At 44.9% G+C, this 24,634-nt stretch overlaps 1 protein-coding gene across 4 annotated transcripts in view; it reads left to right on the top strand.

Annotated features, from left to right (window-relative positions):
* The window catches only part of vti1a (vesicle transport through interaction with t-SNAREs 1A), a 116,690-nt gene that overhangs the window by 17,573 nt on the left and 74,483 nt on the right, over positions 1 to 24,634 (top strand). For 2 of the 4 annotated variants that reach the window (XM_030340053.1, XM_030340055.1), the window contains exons 4-6: positions 5,369 to 5,446; positions 10,786 to 10,806; positions 17,701 to 17,785. In XM_030340053.1, the coding sequence (XP_030195913.1) occupies positions 5,369 to 5,446; positions 10,786 to 10,806; positions 17,701 to 17,785 (184 nt within the window). The remainder of the gene's footprint in view (positions 1 to 5,368; positions 5,447 to 10,785; positions 10,807 to 17,700; positions 17,786 to 24,634) is intronic. The other 2 variants (XM_030340054.1, XM_030340057.1) reach the window with 1 other exon arrangement.

Below are 24,634 nucleotides of genomic sequence, written 5' to 3'. Positions count from 1 at the left end.
AGCGAGACTTTGCGACACTCCTTCAGTTTATTCCTTGTTTTGTTTTCTTTATTTTTGTTGCTCGTGGAAGTGGTGGCGCTCGCCGGCGCCACGGAAAGAGCGGCGGAGTCGCTGGCTAATGAGAGGCACCACGCTGGCTTCCACAACGCCAGGATCCCGCCTGTATCACACCACTGCCACTTTGAGAAACACACACACACACACACACACACACACACACACACACACACACACACACATATGCACACTCACGTACACACACACATACACACGGCACAAACTCTTTGGTGTGTGCGTGCTTATCGGATGATGTCACAAATTGCTGAATATAAAAAATGTGAGGTCATTAAATAACCTCTGCGCAGTTCAAGACAAAGGAAGGGGACCATTGTGTGTGTTAGTGTGTCTGCATGGTTCTTTCCTTTGTGGTGTGTGTGTGTGTGTGTGTGTGTGTGTGTGTGTGTGTGTGTGTGTGTGTGTGTGTGTGTGTGTGTGTGTGTGTGTGTGTTTAAACCCCTGCCAAGCTAAGATGCATTATTTAAGAAGCTGTTGTGATACTAGTTTCTGCTTAAAGGTCTTTCCTTCCTTTTAACACACCAACCCACCTCTGCCCTTGCTTCTGGGAGAAGGAGAGAGAGGGGGAGGAGGAGGGAGGTGGGAGTCACCTGGGACGATATCCTCCAGTAGGAGCAAGAAAGAGGAGGAAAAGAAAGACAGGGAGGAAGAGCGAGAGAAAGAGGTTGAGCTCCCCTTTAGCTCCCCTCTGATCAGCTCAGCTCCTTCTCTGCTAGTAGTCGCTGCTGTTTACCTCAGGACGTCCAGCACAAACCATATGTCGGAGGGTGTAGAGCAGGGAGTTAGAATGTGAAATTAATATTTTATTAATATAAGAGTAAAATATTCAGTGTTATTTTTAATTGTTGCTCTTAATTGTTCTCAGACAGCCAGTGTCTGATGCTGACTGGAAGTGTGGAAGGGTAGTGTCCGTACAATCTAATTTTGGTTTCTCATTAGTATAACATCCTGGAATTCTTGTATAATTTTAGTTAAGTATGATGCTAGTTTAATATTATGGGAGTATTATTTGTGGTATATCATTATGGTATTTTGTGTTTTCAATTGGTTTAATGCTCCTCATTTGATGGAAGGGAAATAACTAATTTAATGAAACAACCGTTTTCTGTGTCCTTGCATTCTGCGTAACTGGGGAGTGTCTAGAAAGGTGCTTTTTTATGATAAATACAATAATATATATATCATCGTGGGTTTCTCTGAGGATGCTGGCCACACTATTAGCATATCTGATATGAATTGTTATGCATGCATATGTAATTAGGTTTTGATGGCGGTGGAGATGTCTGCAGCTCGTCTGAGAGTCATGTCAACAGTGTGTATTCTGTTTTTCTCTTCTATATTTTCTTCTTTCTTTTTTTTTTTTGACAGGACACAACGCCTCCACAGTTTGACAGCATGTGTAGCGTTTTAAAAGCCAGGCCGCTTTGCATAAAGTTAAGATGACTCTTTGTACCTCTTTTTCTGTGGGCTTCCTGGAATAGAAGCAAAATCGTCACCCGAGATCTGAAATAACATGACAGATGACAGACCTTTCAAAAGGGTTTTAAATCTATGTAAAAAAATAAAAAAAGTATAATAATAATTTTCTCCTCCTCAGAAGTAATAAGGTGTGCTCTTACAGTGCTCATTCTTTTTTAGATTACAAAGCCCTCACAGATTGTTTCATCTTGATTCACATTTATTAATTTCTGATCGTCATCAGCAGGCAATGCCTGGAACAGAGACGTCTCAAAGTTTTATCTAAAGGAAAATCTCCCCTTCTTCTCGCGTCGTATATTGCATTGTGGTGCGTTATCTGTGCAATGTATAGACGGTCTGCTCCAAAAGATAATATATTCCACTGACCTCTCAACTCCCATTTCTGATGTCACCATGTCCTTGGGAATCCCGGCCAATCACGAGAGTTTTGCCTATTTCACCTAAAAAAACTCCCGCTTCTAATCCCAATCAATGGGTGCGTGAGGCGGTCGATAACGCACAGCTGTGCCTCGTTCTGCTTAATGCGGGGGGAGAATAATCAGTCTTCTTCTGGTGTTTTCCGGAGGGGGAAGCACAAAGCCAGGAGAAGAAGAAGAGGAATACCGCGGTTGTACCGTGGAGGTATCTCGTCTTTCATTCCGGTGCCATTTGCTATTCTTTTTACGTTCTCTGTTATCTGCTCTGCGCTCATTTCAAAAACACTTCTTACCCTCATCTGCAACAAACAGCTATTTAGAAAGACCCCCCCCCCCCCCTAACACAAAAAAACACACCAAAAAAGCCGTGCCTGGTTTCAAGGCGTTGTAAGTCTAACATTCAAATCAGCGCACTTCTCAGAACTCCTCGACTCAATTACGAGTGAAGCTGGGTCTCTCCAAGTCACACTACGGCACTTTAACATGAAACCCCACTTTAATGGAACATGTGGGTGTTTTTCCCGGCGCGTACAAGCGAACGTGCTCGCCCTGAAATTGATGCTTGTTGTCTTTCTGCGCTTTCGCTGCGGTCTGGAGAGAACTGCGGGGGGATAAAAATGGCCTTTAATTAATGACGACGGCGGCGCAATGGACATTCACTGACCTGCCCTCTGACACAATGGCTACTCTTTACACGGAAAACTTGTTGCATTTATGAATTACACAGCAAATGGAAATTTACACTATAGCTTGTTTCTTCACTGGGTCTGAGATAAATATATCTGAGCATATAAAAATTGTCAATACTGTTTTCTCTTATGTCGTTTATTGTTCCACAGGCATATATTATAGGAGGATTTGACACAGCTCTCGTACAGAGAACTGGTTGAAAATTCATAAACACACAGTAGTTAAATATTAGAAAAAGGGTTCCATTTCACTGCCATTTAATATGATATTCTCCCCCAACAGGAGAATATGATCTGTGAATAAGAATAAATAAAATATAAATATCAATACAAATAATACAAAATATAAATTCAAAACCTCACAAAAATAATAAGGCCAATAATTGTTTGTATAAAAAAGACATAGAATAATGATATAACAATTCTATAGAAATTTATGGATACACATTTATATAATTTTTTATTAATCTTTTAATATAAAATTAAGGATTTATTCAGTTACTACAGATTATTTTTTTTCAACTGAAAATAAATATCTATAGTTAGTCAACACAATGATACTGGTACATTTGGTTGTGTGTGTGTGTGTGTGTGTGTGTGTGTGTGTGTGTGTGTGTGTGTGTGTGTGTGTGTGTGTGTGTGTGTGTGTGTGTGTGTGTGTGTGTGTGTGTGTGTGTGTGTGTGTGTGCGCGTGTGTCTCGGGGTGTCTTGCTGTGTGTCCTCTGGTCTCCACGGCGACAGCCATGGCGGTGCTCGGCAGGTGTTCTCCCGGTTGGACCACCGCCAGGCCATGTCTGTCTTCTCTCTTTTTATCCAGAGCCTTCACCCCAGAGTCAGCCTCTATTCTGTAGCTAGAGGCAGGACTCCCCAAAGCCCAAAGGCTGTGGGTTCCGTCCGAACTTTCAACAGTCGTAGGCAACACATAACCTAAATCCTTCATTACAGGTATCTGAATTCATTGTTAGCCACTTTGGATTAAGGCATGTGACTCAATAAATCACTCAATCAAATAGTGAATTGGTATTCCTCAAGATCACTGTGGCATCTTACCAGAACAATAAAAACATAAAAACACATGCAGACCATATTAAAAACTATCCAGACCGCAACTAAAGCTGATTCAAACCACATATCAGTTAGGCATCACCTTATTCTGACTAGCGTCTGGATATTATAAAATAATAAATATATTAATAATAAACCCCAAGCTAGCTTCCAAAGTTCAGGCAGCCAGCTTTTTTCATCAGTCCTTCAGGTACTATTTGGCTGTAAGCGATTGCATTACACACACACACACACACACACACACACACACACACACACACACACACACACACACACACACACACACACACACACACACACACACACACACACACACACACACACAAAATACTATGCTAATGGTCTGTTGCCATCTCATCCTTCCCCTGTTTAAAATGGAGGACGAGGTAGATCCAGTAGAGATTATTTGTGTTTTTCGGAGGGTGCAGAATGTGATATTTCCATTTCCATGATGCCGCTCTTTGATTCGTCCTCCTCCTCCCTGTCACCGAGAGCACGGGAAGTCAACAAGTCTTAGTAAACACTTTTACTACTGCTAAAGCTGCTCCGCTCAGTGTGAGTGTGTGTGTGTGTGTGTGTGTGTGTGTGTGTGTGTGTGTGTGTGTTGAGTGTGGAGGGGGCATGCCGAGAGGCTGTTTCTCCTCGTTCCGGGCATCTGTAAACAAACACTACGACGGCAGCCCACCCCGCCGCACTCTGAGGTGGCACACTCTGAAGCGCACGTGAAGTGTGTGTGTGTGTGTGTGTGTGTGTGTGTGTGTGTGTGTGTGTGTCTGAGAACTCCTGTGTTTTTATTTATTTTGTATTTTTTTGTGGACATGGCATTCTTTCCCTCTCTCGTCCCTCGCCTATCGGGAGAGGAGAAGGAGCGAAGGAAGGGAGAGAGAGCAACGGAGTGAGAGAGAGAGAGAGAGAGAGGGAGGGAGAGAGAGAGCAATGGAGTGAGAGAGAGAGAGGGAGAGAGAGTAGTCACCAAATGCGATGTGTCTTGGCGATGGCTGATGAATTATTCCGTGTCTGGTTCCCGGGTGCCGGCGTTATCACAGAGCCCTCCACGCCACGCGTCTGACAGCGGTGACAAGACCCAGGAAAGATTTAGTGCTGACAAGTCATACTTCCACATAATGTATCTCCCTGGCCTGCCTCTTCCCGTGCCCCCCCCTTGTTCTTGCACGCACACACACACACTCATTGTGTGTGTGTGTGTGTTTAAGTGGGCCAGAGGGGAGGTCTTTGCTAGCCCCTTTCTGTGGCACAAAGAACCAGCAAGATCACACCGATGGAAGGCATGGGCACCATCTCAGATCTGTGTGCGTGTGTGTGTGTGTCTGCCCCTCATAGGTCCACACACAGGAGCCTGGTAGCTTGAGCCTTGGGTTTGTCGCACGCTATACTCCATTAGGGGGCTCTCCTGCTTAAGGAATGACTCCTCTTCTCCTCCTCCCTCCTCCTCTTCCTCCCCCTCCACCTCCAACGACGAATGTTTCCCAGGGCTAATACTTTCCCCTGTTTTGTCTCCACCTCTCTCTCTCTCTCTCTCTCTCTCTATCTCTCTCTTCTCTCTCTCTCTCGTCATCTCTCTTCTCTCCTCTCTCTCTCTCTCTCCTCTCTCTCTCTCTCTCTCTCTCTCTCTCTCGTGTGTAGAAAAGGTCACGCATCGCCTACAGTGATGAGGTTCGCAACGAGCTGCTGGGGGACGACGCTGGCTCCTCCGAGAACCAGGTGAGCCACTAATCTGGGGCCCCTCCAGGGGTGGCTCCTGCGGCGTGGGTGGCTGACGGGGCCCCCGGGGTGGGGAGGGCGGGGTGGTGGGTCCCTCCTAGGGTCCATTGAGAGCCGCCGCCCACCGCCGCATAGTTGTCACCAAGTCACGCGGAAGGAACGCTGCTTAATGCAAAGCTGCCGGGGCCCAGAAGCCGGGGCCGTAGAGGGGCCCGGGGCCCCTGAAATATGGCAAGGATCGCATTGTGACCCACCCCACACACGCACTTTAAACTCAGAGGGGGGGAAAGTGGCGCAACACAATCGCTAAGCATTAAGTCTGCTTTGGCGCCGTTGAGAATTAGCCATACGAAGGAAATCTCTTTTTCCGCCAAATGATCTTTAAAAATCTTTTTATCATATTACTCTGCACAATTTTATATGATAAGTATCTCTAATGTTTCAACAATATAAAAGCAGAGAGTGATTGACATTTAATTTGAGTGTTGTGCATCAGCTCTTTAAACTCGGGGATACAAAACAACAAATGCTGAAAACGCTGCAATCTTCTCTCTCTGCTATTGTGACAACAATGACGGCAGAAAAACAACAGAAATTAGCCCCCTCAAAACAAGGCCCGTGATTTATTCACAGCGGTTATTAAAACCGCCCTGATGGGGGTGGAGGAGCAGAGAGAGAAATAAATGAAATAAAACGGCTATCTCGGAATCTGATCTTAATTGCCCCAAATCAGCCTCGTATAATTTTTCTTCTCTTTTTCACAAACACATATATATTGTTTTGAACAAGTGTGTGAAGTGGCACATCAAAACGCCAGCGGATTGGTCTAGAGACGCTCTTCACTCTCTCACTCACCTGCACAGCTGCCAGTCAGAGCCAGCCGATCTCAACTCTGACCATCCGTCCTTTGACTAATTATGCACCTTTACTGTAGTCTGTTCACAGTTACCGTCTTCCTAAAGCACACATGTATACACACACATATATGCACCCATACAGAACAACAGCAGCATACACATGTTAATAAGAGTTCCTTGTCACGCGTGGTAGCAATGGGGAAAAAAATACTGAAAGGAAAAATGGACAATAAAATGCAGATTTGTGCATTTAGTCCCTTGTCACTTTGCAGAAGTACAGTTAAATTATTCACAGTCAAGCTAAGCTAAATAAACTTCTCCCTTCTCCTTCTCTGTCTCTCTTTTTTGAACTCCTTCTGATTACCATTTCAATGCTGACCCGTGACCCGCACATCTTAGGAACATATGTATGGCTGAGCGGAGAAGTGTAATTGATATGCATATTCTGGGATAAATTAGCGAGACGTCAGAGTGATTCTGGCGATTCAGTTCTCTCGGCATTGGAGACGACGCTGCCGTCGCTGGCAGAGTTGTCAGGTTTTGAGACGGTGACGGCTTCCCATCATAACCATGTCAAAGGAGCCCTCGGATAATGACCTGCGTTTCATTACACTTTTGTTTTCTTTTTCATTGAAGGGAAAATATGGATTATTCATAAACACAGAATGTACACAACTTTGAAGGGGAAAAACATTTGGTTAATTATTTATTCAGATTTGACAGGGATGCGATGGGTGGTATTCAATATTTTTTATTATTTAATTGGTAAATAGAAATTAACTTTGCCTTTTTTTAAAAACAATGCTCAATACAAGTTGTTTTTGTGTCAAGGATATTAGCACTGTGGCACTTCATAAGCGGTTCTTATGTGTACACGAACAAGCTGAGCATTGAGCTGTTCGTACATTTATTTAACTTTTTTGAGATTTTTTTTTGGACACGTTTGTGCCAAGATTCTTAAATACAAAAGCAGCAAAATAAGTGGTTATTATTCAGGACAGTTGATATTAGTAACTTTGTGACTGTAGTTATGTTTGGAAAATAAATATACAGACTAGACCTTGTGTCCTTGGACAATAAAGTTATTTAAAACCCCCCCAGCCTAACAAATAATACAATATCTGTATATGTTTATTGAATGTTATTGTACAAAAAGATGTACGAAAAAAGTATCCAATATGCTGAAAAATATTGGCCACAAAATGTCAAATGAATTAAATGGTGAGAAATCTTACTTAAAAGATTCAGTGTTAAAAGGATCACTTCATATATTATGTTTTATGTGAATGATACATTTATGTATTTTTTAAGCAATTGTTCTAATGAGTAATAGGCGCGCAAAGACACACCGCAAACATACACACACACACGCACACACAAATTACTAAAGGTCAAGGGAATACGATTTAGGACTTAAAAATAATTAAGTGCACCTGCAAAATAAATAGATCAACAAATCTCCCACATTTCTAGCACAAATTCCTGATTTCTATAAACTAAAGAATCCTATCATACCTTCGCAGGAAGGGGAATACAACCAATTTAAATTCCCTTTTCAACTTTCTTATATTTTCTTTAATCAAACACATGGGAGAAGGCGACGTGTGTGTGTGTGTGTGTGTGTGTGTGTGTATTTGTGTGTTTTTGAAGGTGTGTGTGTGTTGGTAGGGAAGTTAAGGCAGGGCAAGGCGGTCAATTTAATTCCTGGCGATCTGAAAGGGGTCACGATCATTTGGTACAGGCCTGGCTCGGCAGATCATTACTAGCCCCCAATCCGCGGCTACACGGTAAGGATTTATACTTAAGTAAATGGGAAGCTGCCACCGAGTTCACAAACTGCCGCCTTGGCCCCTCCATAATGGCCAAAGGAGGGTTTAATAGAGTTGGGTATTTATTCGTTATCTGTGTGTGGACAGAGACTGATTTGGCGCTATCGCACTGTTTCTTATAATGCGCTGAGCTGCCTTCATAACACATGCTTCTTCCCTCATTCTTTTATTCCTTCTGCTGCAACACACACACCCGTAGATGTACACACAGTGACACACACACACATGCACGCTGGCATGTTCACACACATGCTCACAGGCGTGCACACACACGTGCAGGGGATAATGCACATGAATGTGTTCGCATGCACACGGCACACACACACACACACACTGGTGCATACACACCACAAAAGCTGCACACACACGTACACACACACACATACAAATGCTATATGGAATAGTTTCGATTTCAGTCACAGCAGAAGGCTTGGCCACCAGAGATACTGCTGGTTTCAGCCGGCATGGGCCAGATTTTACCCACTACAAAGGAAACAGATTACCACTTGTATCAAATTCTGTATTGGATTAAAAATAATCATTTGTTTGAAAAAAAAAAATGCTGATTATCATAACAGAAAAGGAAATTGCGGCAGTGCAGTTTTTGAATACTGGTGAAGGAATCGCCAAAACACAGGAGCCTGTCGGTGGTGAGAGAGTAATTACAACAGCCACAAAACAATCCAGTGTTTACCGCTGTTACTGCGGAGCCAAGTCGGCTCCCGACTACGATGCCAAAGAAAAACAAAAAAAGATACAAAAAAACGCAAACCTAAAAAATGTGAGGAGAGAGGAGCCATTGTGCGGAGAAAACCCCACACATTGTGTCTGAGAATCCACTGAGCGGATTTGCAATCAGTGGAGCAGCACAAATGAGCTCCAGCGTGGATTGTTGAGGACTCATTGAGTCCGATTTCAGGGCAGAGGTGAAGGCTTTTGGGCCCGTTCAAGCCGCAAATGTTCTACTCTATGGTGTAGTTTTAAACTTTGGGCCTCTTCCGTAATATATGCTCAGTGGGGAGGCCATTTTGAGCTTTGCGTTCATAGACACAAGAAAGGGTTTGTCTACCCCTTGTACCTTTAGTCCTTTTAAATAACAAGACAGCCTGTTTTAAAGCTTTTCAAATTTTAATTTATATATTAAGGTGTTGGTGATTATTTATTTTTTTTAAAACCCATTTTATGTATATATATTTTTAATTTATATATATGGTATTTCTTTGAGAAATGTCCTCATAATGGTCCAATCTTATTTTTTCTAAATTAGGGTTAAAGAAGAAATCTGTATTTGTGTTAAGTTGATTTATAACAAAGCATGAATGTCTCAAAAGAAGTCTGTTACAATATTTTATTACTACCATTCCCATTTTTTTTTACTAAAATGGGAACAGTCAATAAACATCTTTGAAGTCATGACGTTCTTCTGAACATAGAGGAGGATGTGAACACTTTATAAGGCTATCCAAGCCATTAAAAAAAGAAAAATCCTCCCTTTAAACCTCTCACACGACAATCAAGACCATAATTCATGGACGCTGTTCCTGAGTTCCGACCCGTTACCGCGGCAAACCCCTCCATCCTGTCGAATTCAGAGTGACCCGTCGCTACGGCGATGAGATGAGAGCAAGGTAATAGTGGCCGTGAGCCTCTCCTCAGATCACACAACCTTTAATCTCACACGAGAAATGACATAAAGAAAATCACCTGCAAAGGCTGACAAATTAAGAAGTGTATCCCTGCCCCCTGCACCCTCCCCCCCCCCCCCCACCCCCCCTTCCCCCTGCCCTGCCAAAAGTGCTCCAGTACCACCCCCACCAACCACCCTCCCACCCATCATTGACTTTTCACGGCTCTCACTTATGAATTAGCTGGGGAAGCCCAAAACCTTTTAATTACAATTAAGGCTTGATGAAGAAGTAAATGGGATTATTGGCTTGCCCAGATTGGTCTAACTCGTTATCAAAGATGTGAGGGTTTTTTCTTCTTTTCTCCCCGCCACGAGAATGGCAATGGCTGTCCCTTTCTACTTCTCTTTAGATAACCCATTCTCTTTCATCAGAAATGAATAGCTAATGCCCCGATTCATATTTCATGATCCTTGGCTGTCCCCAAATAAGCATGTTATGTATTTATGTATATATGTATACGTGGCTGGCCTCACATGCCTCCGTGTGCGTCGTCCGCCCAGCGGGCGTCTGTGTCGAGATACACAATGTACATGAAATATTGACACGTCATCAGGGTTGATGGACAGCAGGGGAGGAAGTGGTTGTATTTCTGTTTTCGGCGGCGTATCAGACTGTGTGATGCCTCTTCCTTGATGTTGCTAGTTGAGACGCGGGAAGCGGAGCGATCCCTTCCTATGCTTTCTGTAATTTGACAGCCGCATCACTTGATCTTTTGTTTGTTCCAAATATCGGCGTGCGAGCGGCGTGTTTAGCTTCGTTTAATTCGTTTGTCGTGCAGGCTTTCTCCTATCCAACCCAAACGCTGAAAACACGCAAACGGATAAATCGTCAAGGTTAATTCCGTGCGCAAACGCAAAAGGGCTGATCTCCCTCCTGCCTCCTGTCATTCTCTTTTATCTGTTTATCACTCTGCCTCTATTTCCCTCTCTCTCTTCCCTCCCCTGTCTTTGGCTTTGGCGTGGCAGCTGATAAAGTTACGCGAGGAGGTAAGTCACTCACCGTTTGTTCCTGCCTTCCTATTGGCCCTCGACCTTCACTCGCCCTCCACAGAACGGCCGCGGGCCTTCTGTTGTTCTACACATGGCACGCTGCCCCCCCCCCCCCCCCCCCCAACCCCAAGCACTAATTAATTACCCTGGTAATTAATTAACAATGTTTACGGTCTCCATCCATGATGTGCACTCTTTTTGTTAATTTATTTCCGATGCTCCCTTTGGAACACAAACATTTACATATAGGTCATACAGTGGTGAAGACCAGGGGGATGATTCTGAATCCTGAGTGCAGAGCATCAGGGTTAGTGTAGCAGTATGTGTTTCTTTAACTGTTTGGAACGCAGCCTCAGCATTCACTTCTGATTCAAAACATAGTGCTCAGTTCCCCCGCACAAATTTCCCATTTACCCCGCTGAGCCCTTAGATTGCAACCGGTGGGTCAAGGCGATAAAATATCTCAAGTTCATTCCCAAATTTACCACAGGGCTCATTACCGGAACAATCAGGAATTCTAGCCGCTTGCCTCGCTCTCCCAGTCCCTTTGCAGTGCCGTTTAAATACAGAATGTTCAGGCTGCGTTCCAATCGGAAAAAACAAACCTCCTTCACGTACGCCCGCGCCTTATCGAAATTTCGCTCAGTCCTCAGAATTCTGAATTGTAACACTGCCCATAACGCGGTCGCTATCTTCACACAGAATTTAAACTGCACTGCCTCAGTCTCTAGGTCCGTGAGCATGCGCAGTGGCAGTAAACACAGAGCTGAAACTTGTGGATTTGTTTGTTTGTGGGCGCTATTGGAAAAAAGCCCAGGCAGTTTGTCTGCGCTCTCAAAGATACAGCTGTGGGCTCCTGCTAAACACGCGTTTGGAATGTAATGGATGTCAATTGATCCCCAGCTACTCGTTTTTTTAATGCGTATAACTGATCTGGACGTGTCAAACATCAACCGGGGCTGCTAACAACAGGCAAAATCCTTTGCGGAACAACAGAACCCACAAACTGATTATCTGCCAAAAGTCAGCTACTTGCTTGATGGCTCGTCGCTGTTATGTATCAATTTTCAAATCAGTTTGAGACATTAGTGATATATTGTTGACAACCTGATTTCAATAAACCTAACTAAGTTAGGTTCATTGAATTCAGGGGGTCAACATTACCTAACGTTGTTTTGTAGCTTTTGCTATTTCATTCATTTCCAACAACCCACTTCTCCATGACCACACAGTAGTTTGGCATGTCTGCAGCAGCAAAAATGACCACTTAGACCAGACCGGGGGTCTGAGTTGAAAGCACTTTTGCTCAAAGAAACCGTCTGTATACATTGTTTCTCGCAGCAGACCAATACGTTCCAGGGGCGCAAGCTATGTGGTCATGCCAACCAGCAACAGTAAACCGACATCCGTTCCCCTTTACATCAAATCCTTTCCATTATTTACCACCAGGGTTTCCCCCCAGCCCGTGGATCAGGGGCCCAGACCCTTGGCGGGGTGCTTCCTGTTTGCGGGGGACCACGTGGTATTATCTGCTGTTATTGAACCAACTCTTCGCCAGCATCGCATCACTCCATCCAACTCTCTGTTCCTTCTCCATGTGAATCAAAGGCTGGCGGCACGTACACACACACACACACACACACGCGCGCGCTTCAAGAAGAGCAAAAAAAAAACTATACCCTTTTTATTTTTTTATTTCTTTCAGCTGGAAAACATGTTTAAATATTTAGCACTTATATTCACAGCTGTTTGACACTTGTAATTCCTCGTATTACAAGTCCCAAACATACGGCGGCAAAGATCACACGGTCGCCCCCGAAACGCAGCCGTCATGGTTATTCACTTTGACTCTCTCCCCCGCCCTCATTGAAATAATAAGGAAATCATCTGAACTTTGGAAAATGGCGATAGTAACCGTCTGTGTTTGATATTGGAAGGAGAGGGGAGAGAGAGAGTTTCTTTTGAGCTGCAGCTGTGTTGATCCGGGGGGGTGTGTGTGTGTGTGGGGGGGGGGTGCCGTTAATAACTTTGCACCGCCGAGTGTTTCCCTGCACTAAAAGGCACAACAAAAAAAACTCATTTTGGCGGCTTCTAAGAAGGTCTTTGTTCAGAATGTAGGTGTCAGATAAAAAGGCATACATTCATAAACAAGTGAGAGGGCTTCACGCCGGTGAACCTACGAGACGCACCATTATGCTTCTTTATTGCGTTGTCGCTGGAAGACTGCCGCACCGGATGACGAGATACCATTTCGATAAGATCCTGGCTTGTTTTTTTCCTCTTTTTTGAGAAGCTTGAGGCAAGCAGTCCTCACGTGCGTCACGCTCAATGTAGGGCTGTGAGTGTGTGTGTGTGTGTGTGTTTGTGTGTGTGTGTGTGTGTGTGTGTTGGTGTGGGGAGGCTACTTTATCTAAGTGGATTGTTCCATATGTCCTCACATCGTCCTTCCCTCGGGCCCCTTCAAGGAGATCCGTAGGGGTCGAGCCTCAATACATACTGTAGGAGCTGTTCGTTTTGGAAACGTCGGCCATTTTACATTCTCCCCTCTCTGATTGTGCTGAAGCTTTCCTGTTGGGGAGTGTTATTATTGATGGAGGCTGTTTCCTGTAGGAGGGGAGTTTGTTGATAACTGGCGAACGCAATCCTGGAAGAGCGCTTGGCACTTTCATTTCCTTTGGAAATTGTTTGTTCTTGGAACGGAAAATCATGGAATTGAAGGGGAACCTAGACTGATTGGTTGATTGATTTGATTCATTGATTGAATGAGATGATGGATGGATATTGATCGGCAACATGTCCACAGATGGAAGCCATGGATGTTGAACAAATCTTGTAAACAAGCATAATATATGTCTAAATAACATTTTGTTTGCAACTTTAGAAAGAGCAGTCGCTCGTCATTTTCGAACCGGTTTTGTTCATATCGCTGGTTAATTTGCAGCGTCACTGGCGTCGGTGGAACAGGATGTGTGATGTGGTGGGTGTTCGGGGAACGCGATCCAACCCTTTTTTTTATTTTTTTACCTTTTGTTTATGTTCCAAGAAACGGTCCAAACCGGTACAAACCTGTTCCCCGGCAGGAGTCCCGTTGTTTTACGGCAGAAGGTGGTGTTTTTCTTTTTGTCAAAGCGACACCACAGACATCAGTACCGACTGGCAACATCTGAAACGGGCTGCATTGTGTTTTCAGTTTTAATTAAACAAGTTGTTTGCCCGCTACTTTTCACAATGTCACCCCGTCATCTCTCCAGTAGGCAGGGGTCGTCCAGCGTACCATCCCCGGAGATGTGCAAGGCGAACCCTCACCCCTTCCTTCAGGTGTTGTCACCGTCAAACCCCGAGACGTGCTATTCTAATGATCACACGCACATATGGTGTTACCGCCACCAGCCAGCCAACGCCGCCACCCCCCCCACGCAGCTCTCTCTCTCTCTCTCTCTCTCTTGCTCTCGCTCTCTCTGCCCTGAAAGACAACAGAATGAGGTAGAAAACGGAGGGAAATTCAGGGGGGTGGGGGAGAGAGGAGGGGGGGGGGGTAGGGGGGGCAGCTTTGAAGTGGCTTCCTGTCGCAGCTCGTCTGCCGGCCGCCGCAGCGAGACGTGTCACCTTTTGCCGAGGGGGAGTTGGGGGAAGAGCGGTGTTTCGAATGGTAATGATAACATGCTAATCACCGCGGCGCTTTGAAGCCGCCACCACCACCAGCTCCGCCGCCGCCGCCACCACCGCCACCGCCACGGAGCACTTCTACTGTCAGTATCTCGGGCTGCCGCGCGCTTCCGGGCGCCGCGCACACACCGCCGCGCCAACCGCGGTCGAGGTGCATTAGCTTAAGCATTGCATGCCAATACGCTACCCTCGGTTGTTCCAGAGGGGCTCATTAAAAGACCTCTAGCCCGGCACCCCCTCTCCTCTCCCAGTAGCGGGGAAGAGCTACGGCTAATGCTAACACCGCCGGTGCGATTGCCAAACCCAATATTCCTGCACAAGCATCTTCACAGACGCCAACCCTACGTCGTCTCCTGATGCCAGCCGTCCATCTACCGGTCGTCCAACCAGCCGTCCACCCACTCAGTCATTCCAACAGCCATCCATCCATCCACCCATCTCTCAAACCATCCATCCACCCACTCACTCACTCACCCAGCCACCCATCCTTCCAACCATACATCCATCCACCCACCCATTTCTGCCATTCCTTCAACTATTAAAACACATCACTGCAATTTTAAATGACATCTGTCAGTGGCGAGAAGGGAAAAAAAAATGAGAGCTAGCAAGGGAAGATGAGGCAGGTCTCTTTCTTTATCACCTCATCCTTCCATCTCTTCACCCCAGTTCTACCCTCACTCTCTCTATATCGTTCCCCGTCTCTCTCTTCCCCTCTCCCTCCCCTCCATCTCTTCCTTTCCCATCCCTCTCTGATTGTCAAACTTTCAAAAAGTGTCATTGACTTGTTTCCCTCTTTCTTATTTTGTGTCTCAGTTTGGTTTCCTCTGAGTGATTATCGGGTCTGCGTGTGTGACAGCCGGAGATTGATCCCGCCCCTCTGCCGCCTCCTCATAGGCTGATCAGAAGCCGTCTCCTGTCAATCATCTGCTTGTTTTTCAACGTTCAAGCTAGTCACCTCTGATAGTTCAGAATGCGTTAACATTAGGAAATCAGAAGGGTCATCAAAAATGTCGGGAAATGTTTGAGTTGGGAACTGCAGAATATTTGTTTTGGCAGTTTGGAATGGCAGCGTAAAATAAATGTGCTGTTCATTGGAGGTGACCTTGGTAAAAAACCTTCTTGTTTTTTTCACACAAAACCAGATCATCAAATGTAGGTCATCATAACCCTATTGATTATATTAGTTACATAAAATGGTGCCTAAAGATTGCAGGGTTGTACATATTTCTTAAATCTGTGAAATATTTGGATTCCTTGGAGCTCAGAAAGGATTTGCGTACATTTGAAAAGGATATAAGCCGGCTTTTATTAAAACAGGTCATAAAGGTTAAGATATTTTGCAAGGAGGAAAGTGAAAAACATGCATTATACAATTCCGACCGAGCGGAATGCTTCTGTTTACTGTTTCAATGAGAAAATGATCTGTATACAATTGGATAGATAAAACATAAAACTAGGGCTTTTCCTATTTTTTTACTTTTATATGATTAGCCCATACCAAACAGGTCAATTGTATTAATCATACCGTGGCTGAGAGTTTATATGGAAACACCTCAATACTAAATGGCTCTCCATGTATTCCGATCCCATGCCTGCACTGTCCCATTCATCAACAACCCGTTTTCATTATCATCTTCATTTGATTTACCTAGGACGCTACAATAAAGGTAACCAAACAAAGACATATTTAAGGGCAACAGAGAAACGCGAGCCTTTATCTGCACACCTTCATATATGAACCCTGTGTCAGGCCCGCTATGTTGAAGCACTGCCTGGGTAATTGGCTGCGGAGGATCCACGCAGACATGGGTAATAAAAGAAGATGTCACATCTTCTGCAGAACACTCCAAGGCCATCGATTAAACGCTTGGGCTTTTTCTCTTGCATCTGCGTGCGTCGTGGAGGAATCCAGCGGTGGGAAGAACAGAAACAAACTCCTTGTGTGTTTTTCGACTGCGATATTGTCAGCGACCAGAACTTTTTCCATCAGCAGGTCTCGTGGTTTCTCTCCAGAGTCCTCGGCAATAAACTTGATGCACATTTAAAAAACAGCCCCAATAAATAAACAATTCAATATTCATGAGAGCCGGCATTTCTTGATGCGTCTCATGATCCAGGGCTTTTAATGGACAACCTTGTCCATTGTTGATCGCATTGAATAAGGCAACGGAAGCGAGGGGACCAGGGTGTGAGATTCTTGTGGTGGAGAGACATTCATCATGCCGTCTATTGCTCGATTATAGATATGAAGTCGACCCCCAGTGGAGGCTCTACTACCTGATTTAGTGCTTGTGTTTATTTTCTTTATTTTTTGTGCATGAAATGAAGCCAAAGCAGTCTTTGCTTTAGCGTCATACGATTAGATTTCATACGTCTATCGTCCAAACTTGGGGTCAAGTGGGTCCGGTCAGGGCCAGCCCGGCCCTCCTGGATCTCTCTCTTTCTCTCTCTCTCCCTCTCTCTCTACGCGGGGAGTGTTCCAGCACTGCTTTGTTCTGTTGAGGTTGTTGCATTGAACGGCTCTGAGGCGATGCATTCGGTATGGGTACCTGAGAGGGACATATAAGTAGAGAGAGACCTGTTGAAGCTGACTCACAGGTCAAGGCTTTGGCCACGAAGCAGAGACATTATATTCCCCATCGAGTAATATCGCCATGAATACATCGGTGTGAATAGATTCATATTGAACTCTGTGTTTTCTTTATTATTATTATATTATTTATTTTTTTCAAGCTATATCCTTGAAATTTAAACCTAAGTTTTATTATATAACCGACCAGAGGAGGTCGAGGATGCAATGGGAGAGATGGACCTTAATAGCACACGTGCTCCACACACACACGTTTTTCTCATGCACACACCGTGACAGTGATGCAGTTTACAGGTTGAGCCTGCAATGGTCTCTTGTTGTTACCACGACAAAGACCGTTGTTCACTGCGAGGGACTCTGCATTAATGTCACCACCACCTTGTCTGTGTGTCTCACTGCCTGCCTGTCTCCAAATCTGCCTGTATGTCCACCTGCCAAACTGCTCTGTTTTTCTGTACCAGTATGCCTGTCTGTCTTCCCAGCTGTCTGTCTTTTTCTCTATCCATCCATCCGTCCATAACCCCTTGTTCAACAGGTTTTGCCTCCTCAGTAATGATGAACTGTCAGTCGGGTTTGCATTTTGTATCAGTTTGGATCCTTGTAACTTTATTGGTACCTCTGTGTGGTTACAGAGAGCCCATCTACTGGACAACACAGAGAAGCTGGAGAGATCTTCCAGGAGGCTGGAGGCTGGGTACCAGATAGCCGTGGAGACTGGTAAGTCCACTGGAGCTTTTTGTGTGTGTGTGTGTGTGTGTGTGTGTGTGTGTGTGTGTGTGTGTGTGTGTGTGTGTGTGTGTGTGTGTGTGTGTGTGTGTGTGTGTGTGTGTGTGTGTGTGTGGCGCGCGCGTGTGTGTGTGTGTGCGTGTGTGATGTTCAACTGTGGGTGTGTGGTACACAGTGATGCATATATACGTTTGTGTGGGTGTATTTCTGTGAAGGATTTGGGTGAGGGGGGGGTTAGTTGATGTGGGGTAAGATAGTGGTGGAGAAGAGCGAGCGACAGCAAATTGTCTTGCTCATACACAGACCTGTGTGTGTGAGTGTAATTGTGTATTTGGTGGGGGGAGTGTGTCTGAGTGTGTGTGCGTGTGTGTGTAGGGGAGCTTGGTATGATGGGGTTTGGGAAAAGAAATCCCACCTCGTGCCTTGACGACTGGTGACATTTTCAGGAGAACATCAAAGATGAGGGAGAGAGAGGGAGAGGTGTATGGACGACATAGTGAGCTCACATCCTTTCCTCCCCCCCTCCCCCCACCACCCCAAGAAAATTCATGCATTTATTTCTGGGGCTACTAGTGTGTCTGTGTTGCATTTGTCTGTTCGCATATGTGTTTGCGGATGTGTTTGTCTGTTTAGGGATGTGCATGTGTTTATGTGTGTGTGTGCGTGCTCAGAGGTGAGTCTGTTTGCCTGTGTGTGTTTGTGTGTGTGTTTGTGAGCGTGTGATTTTCTTGCATGCTTGCAGACAGCAGGTCTATGGAAATAACCAGAGTCAGCGTTCCTCCGGAAGAAAATAAACATCAACTGTAATAACAGCCTCTAAATAAACCATGTCTGAAAAAAAGCTGAAGACAATCAGACACAAATCATGTTTTTTTCCCCTCGCTTGTTATCAAGGTAAGGTTATATCTTAAAATAGGAGAAAAAGGCTAATTTCGAACTTGAATAGATTGAAGCAGTTAGCATATTTCCCGTGTCTCTCTCGTGTTGTCAGTCCTCTCGCATTATGGAGGCAGAGCGTATTCCTCAGAGAGAAATCAAAGCCCCTTCTTCAAGTATCAACCGCCGTTCTCGGCTTTCCGATGCAGTTTCCAAAAGTTTGTCAATTTACACTATAATAGGGAGGTGGCTGGCTCACAGATTTAATAATTCAAGTCAAGGCAGGGTTGCACGCAGGCCACCAGCTTTTCATGTTCTTTCCGGGGCCCGCATTCACATATTCATAAATACAATATGCAATACCCGGGCCCCTAAAAAACCCAAAAGTGTTGTTTTCAGACGCGCCTTCCCAATCCTGATCCCGCCTCGCTTACGATCCCGATCACGCCATATCCGCTCTCTCCTCCTCTGTGGCGTGCTGGTTCCTGCGAGAGCCGCAGTCTTCAGCCCCGAGCTCCGCCGTGTCTTTTTGCAGTTGAGTGGCCGGGTTTTGATGTGGTGACACCGGAGCCGGGGCGGGGACGCAGGTCACGGACCGGCCACAGCGTCGGCGGCGAAGGCTACCTCCAGGGCGCCGAGGCTTCCCTTTCAGCGCGAGCCCCGTCCGGGCGCCCTCTGAACCCTCCGCCGGCGCAGCTAACCCCCTCTCTTCCAGAGTGTGCATGGCTAGCTTAGAACAATGTTGTTTGACGCCGGGACCCCCCCCCCGCTATTCGCTCATACTTGGCCCCCGTGCGGCTCCTGCTGTGGACGGCGCGTTTTCGGGAAGCCCTTGAGTCGCGGGGTTTAATCCCTGACCTCTTGTCTTCACCCTGGCCGCCCGGCGCACCAGCCCCGCGCTCCGCTGCACACCCTGAACACGCTCTGTGTCGGGGGGACGCGCCGGGCAGACGAAGGCCTCACAACACACTGGCTCCGGCAGTGTTGCAGCGGCACCACTGCTCGTTTGGATTGGTGTGGTTTATTATCAACTATCAATCCCCTAACAGTATATACGTTTCTCAGTATATATATGTGGTTATATTTATATACACAAAGATAGAGAAATAGATATTTAATTTTATACAGTTTTGATGGCAATTGATAATAAATCACAACAATCAAAAAAGAGCACTGGTATCATGAATATATATATATATATATATATATATATATATATATATATATATATATATATATATATATATATATATATATATATATATATATATATATGTTAACATTAATTTGAGTGTATGTTCATACATCCATGAACTCATCCACCTATATGCTTGTGTATATATCTGGTTGGTTGGTTGGTTAAAGGTCTCCAGTCAGACTGGTGTATTTGTGTCCTTGCTAACCACTACAGCTCTGAGACGGACACTCCCAGCACAGGGAGGCTAAAACGGTCGTTAGCGCAGAAATTCAAAGGTGATCGTCTCTGTTCTCCACTGTGACGGGGGTGGGGGGTGGGGGGGGGGGGGGGGGTGGGGGCGGGGGACGGACGCACTGTAGGGAGAGGGGCATTTTCTATTTCAAAGAAGTAGATGTGGAACAAAGACTTTCTCCTTTTTACATTCATTTTTCCTCTGTCCGTCAACGGTGAGATGTCTAATCACCAGGCACTACTGGGCCACATAGAAGAATAAGAATGACAAAAGTTAATTCAATCATTTATTATAAGCTATGTTATTTACTCAATTCATTATTATACTTTTTTTATCTACCAATTTGCACATCCACTTTTTACTCGATTTATATCTATTTATATATATTCTCATCCGTATTTATCACACAAAGGGTTTGCCAAAAGGCGTTGCAAGCCGTCCAATTGATGAGGATCCCAGGGAGATATTTACCACCGGCTCCCCCCCCCCTTGAATCTAGCGCTCCTCTGTTTGTCTCATAAATAAAGTATACAACTTCATCAGCTTGTAGCGCGCACACTTTAAAGGGCCCCTGCGTTAGTGCAGCGTGGACCCCAGGGCTAACCCTGTTAAAGACGCTCCAAATGGGATGGGAGGGGATGCAGTGAGGGGGGGTTGGGGGCTGATGCCCAAATTTGGAGGCAGGCCTGGTCTGTAATCAGAGACTTGGTAGCTTTCAGAAAAGGTTCTTGAGGAGGTTGAATGATCTTCCGATTGCTTATTTGCAAATGGACTGCAGCAATGAAAATGTCAATATTCGTCTCTGTTCTTCTGTAGGATATTTAATTTTGAGATGATTATCTTTTGAGTTAAGTATCTGTTTTAATGATTATTGCAGACGATAGTCCACGGATACCATATAGAGATTTAGTTTCATAAACTGTTTTGCACACAGTAATTTGACCTGCTGTAGCTGTACAATTATTTGATCTCCATCGTTCAGTTACTCTTTGCAGTTCATAAATACCTGACCGTACATAACTAAACATACTTTATAAATCAAACGTTTACATATATACCTAAAGGGTTTACACACTAATCAGACCATGTTGCTACTGATTCTACCGATTCTGGTGTTTAAAACATGCGTAAAAGTGTAAAACAAGACTGCTTCACTAGTTTTGACTCCTGTGGCTGTACACTAGTTTAATTATGTTCAAGCCGTATGTTTGTATTTTTTACAAAGAGCAGGGGTCGAGGCAGTTTTAATGAAATTCAGAATTCTCCATGTTCATTAATTTTGAAATATTGTGTGTAGCCTTTCATACCCATTCCAAGAGATTGTCCATTACCAAGTAAGATGAGTAGAGACTGAACCAAGCTGGGTCAAGGCACACAGGAGAGGAACTTTTGAGAACGAGTTATTATTATTCATGTTACAAAAGAAACAAGAAACAAATAATTGCAAAAAGAAAAAAAAAAACTCCAAACAATACTTCTTGACGATCTAAGATCAACAGATGCTGAGCAAGTCCCCCTTTTTCAAATCCTGTCATCGTGAACTTTTAAAAGGTTGCTTAATCACACCTCATTCATTCTTCTCACTGCAAACCATACACACAAACACACACACACAGACACACACACACACACACACGTACACACACACACACACACACACACACGGGTCGGGGGTATAATCATAGTGTTGGAGCAAAAACAAGTCGCTAGCGAGAGGAAGGCTCCAAGCTAGCTAGAGAAAGCAACTAGCTAGCCAGAGATTAGCAGCTAGCTTGCCAGAGTGAGTCTATGCTAGACAAAAGTATGTACCAAGCTAGCCAGAGTAAGGCTGTGCTGCACTAGCCAGAGGAAGGCAGCAGGGTTAGCAGAGAGCTAAGAAGGAGGCGGTAAGCTAGCTGCTCTGCATCTTAAAGAGCCGCTAGGGCGCTATGGCGATGAGAGCGGCATCTTCCAAGGGCGACGGTCCCTGTGTTCGGTGGCCATCGCGATCGATGCCTCCAAATGAAAACAGCTCATTGGGGATTGATTTCACCGCCATTTAGATAGCAGAGAGGGAGAGCGAGACAGACAGAGAGCGAGGAGAGTGCGGGCCCCGGCCCCTAGGGGGACCCCCGGCTGGCCCAAAGTTCACGGCGTGGCAGGTAGAGAGCTGCACCGCAGGTCATCAAGTTGATTAGCACCCGGATAAGCTGATTAGACCTTGTCAATCAAAGTTGCCAGCGCCTTGCTCCTGATCCACTGGCCTTTCTACTCTACAGTCTCTCTCTCTCTCTCTCTCTCTCTCTCTCTCTCTCTCTCTCTCTCTCTCTCTCTCTCTCTCTCTCTCTCTCCGCTCCCGTCTGGCTATCTATTTATTTTTTGATAAATCATTGAGCGAACCGTCAAAGCATTAGCTAGTGCAGAGCTAAGCTAGGCAGCGCTGCAGTTGTCACCGAGGCGGGCCCCCGAGGCCCCTGTGATGATGTGTCGGGGCCCTATTAAAGACTACATCAATTTGTTTTACAGCGGTTTGATTCCTAGCTGCCGTGGCATGAAAAGCAAAAGGCTGTGTGTGTGGTGTTTGTTTGTGAGGCGCAGGTTGTGTGCAGTGCAGGGACTGTGTGATGAGCACCCATCTCCAGCACGCCGAGGGAGGAAGAGGTAGCAGGACGCTGACAAACAAAAAGATAAACTGTGTGTGTGTGTGTTTTTGTGCGCTTATGCATCCGCTTGTGTTTATGTGTTTGTGGCATAGGGTGTGTGTGAGTGTAGAGTAGAGTAGGGTGGGCCGGGGAAATAAATAAATATTTGTCGTAAACATAAAAAAAAAAAAAGTGGCCACGGTTCCCTGTTTGATGCCGGCAGCGTCTTTGAGTCTTGCTGGGCGTCCGCGAGCGCTGGAGTGGCCTGGAAACAGAGAGCGCACGCCGCTCCCCACCACTCTATCTCTCCCCCGCCATCTCCGCCTGGCCTTCCTCTCTCCCTCTCCCTCTCTCTCCCTCCCTCTCTCTCCCTCTCTCTCCCTCCCTCTCTCCCTTCTTCAGTCTTTCTTTCTCTCGCCGGTCGCTCCACAGATCACAACGAGCGGGTCTTTTGGTGCCGGGTACTTAACCTCCTCCTGGCAAAACACTCAACGCCGGTGAACCGCTTATATTGATCACTCTCTCCGCTCCTATATGACACGTGTGTTTATACACAACCTTCTGTTTACACAGCCACAGTCATGTGTTTTCTCCATGACGCTTTCAGACCCTCTCGATTTCTCTTTATGTTGAGTTTAATTTTGAGATTTTGTGTATTCCATATGTCAGCGAAGGAGTTTCATTGTTTATATTATGTTTGGAATGATATATATTGTTCATATATTTATAAAAACGAAATGATGATGTTACTTATATTTGATTTTAGGTATTTTCATAAAATATAATTATTATACAGATATAGTTTTAATAACAATGAGCAAAGTTATTTCCATGCAATATTCTACAATAGTTATTTTTATCGTCTCTTTCTTCTTTTTAGCCTTTTGAAATATTCAGGAAAAAATATAGATAAACACCTTTATTCCCTCTGGAGTTTCCATTGAAGTTATTCTATTTCAAAATAAATAGCTAAACATCTTTACAATAAATATAATACTAATTATAAAAATCGAATAATGTTAATAAAAATAAAATCTGTAATCAAATATTTATTAAGTGCAGTGTTGGTGCAAAATGCAGTGTTTATAAGCCATAACATGCATGACCTGTATAAGTCTTGGAAAATCTTTGAGTTACTCATGGCAGGCTCCACTCTTAGCTTATTCACTCTGTTCTACAATGTTGTTTAAATATTTCAGCATATTTTCTATCATCTCTATTTCATAAGGACAGTTTGCTAAAGTGGATTTCCTCGAGGTATAGCATAATAAATAGCGTCATTTTTTTGTGGGCTGATAAAATCTGAGTGTTGTATTGTGTTTCAAAAAGAATACGAAGTTATTTGATAATTGTTTGATTAATGGGACCGAGAGTTGAGACTTTAATATTTCACCACCCAGAGTTTTCAACTGCAGAGAAAAGGAGACTTTTATTTTGTCCTTTTTTTAACAAGATGCATTTTTTAGGAAAACCAAAAACCTTTTTTATTTTGAACAAGGAAAAAAAAGACGTGATTATAGAAAGTGTGATAAAAATATAACCGTGTTTAGATGGAAACTATATTTTCTCAATATATATTCAACAAACGCTCGCAACATATAACATTTAGCTCTCAGGAAGCGTGGCGGCGGGTGAGCTGTTTATCGCCAGCCCTCCGGGCGGATGAAAGACGCCACAATAATGATGTTTCCTCGCCTAATCGCGTCTTGTCAGCACGCCGTCTTATCGTGGAGAGGAAAATGACACCGATCCTATCGAAGAGCCCAGTCCGAGTCGGCGGCATGGGCTGCCTCCCCTCCCCCTCCCCTCCCCCATCTCCCCCGCCCCCCCCCCCCCCCCCCCCCCCCCCCACCCCTCCCCCCGATCACGGCCGTGGCCCTCGCCATATCTAGCGCCGCCACAAACGGCGGGCG

Source organism: Gadus morhua, chromosome 18 (assembly GCF_902167405.1).
Source record: "Gadus morhua chromosome 18, gadMor3.0, whole genome shotgun sequence".
NCBI lineage: Eukaryota > Metazoa > Chordata > Actinopteri > Gadiformes > Gadidae > Gadus > Gadus morhua.
Note: the sequence above shows the minus strand (reverse complement) of the source record. Positions and strands in the feature narration are given on the sequence as shown.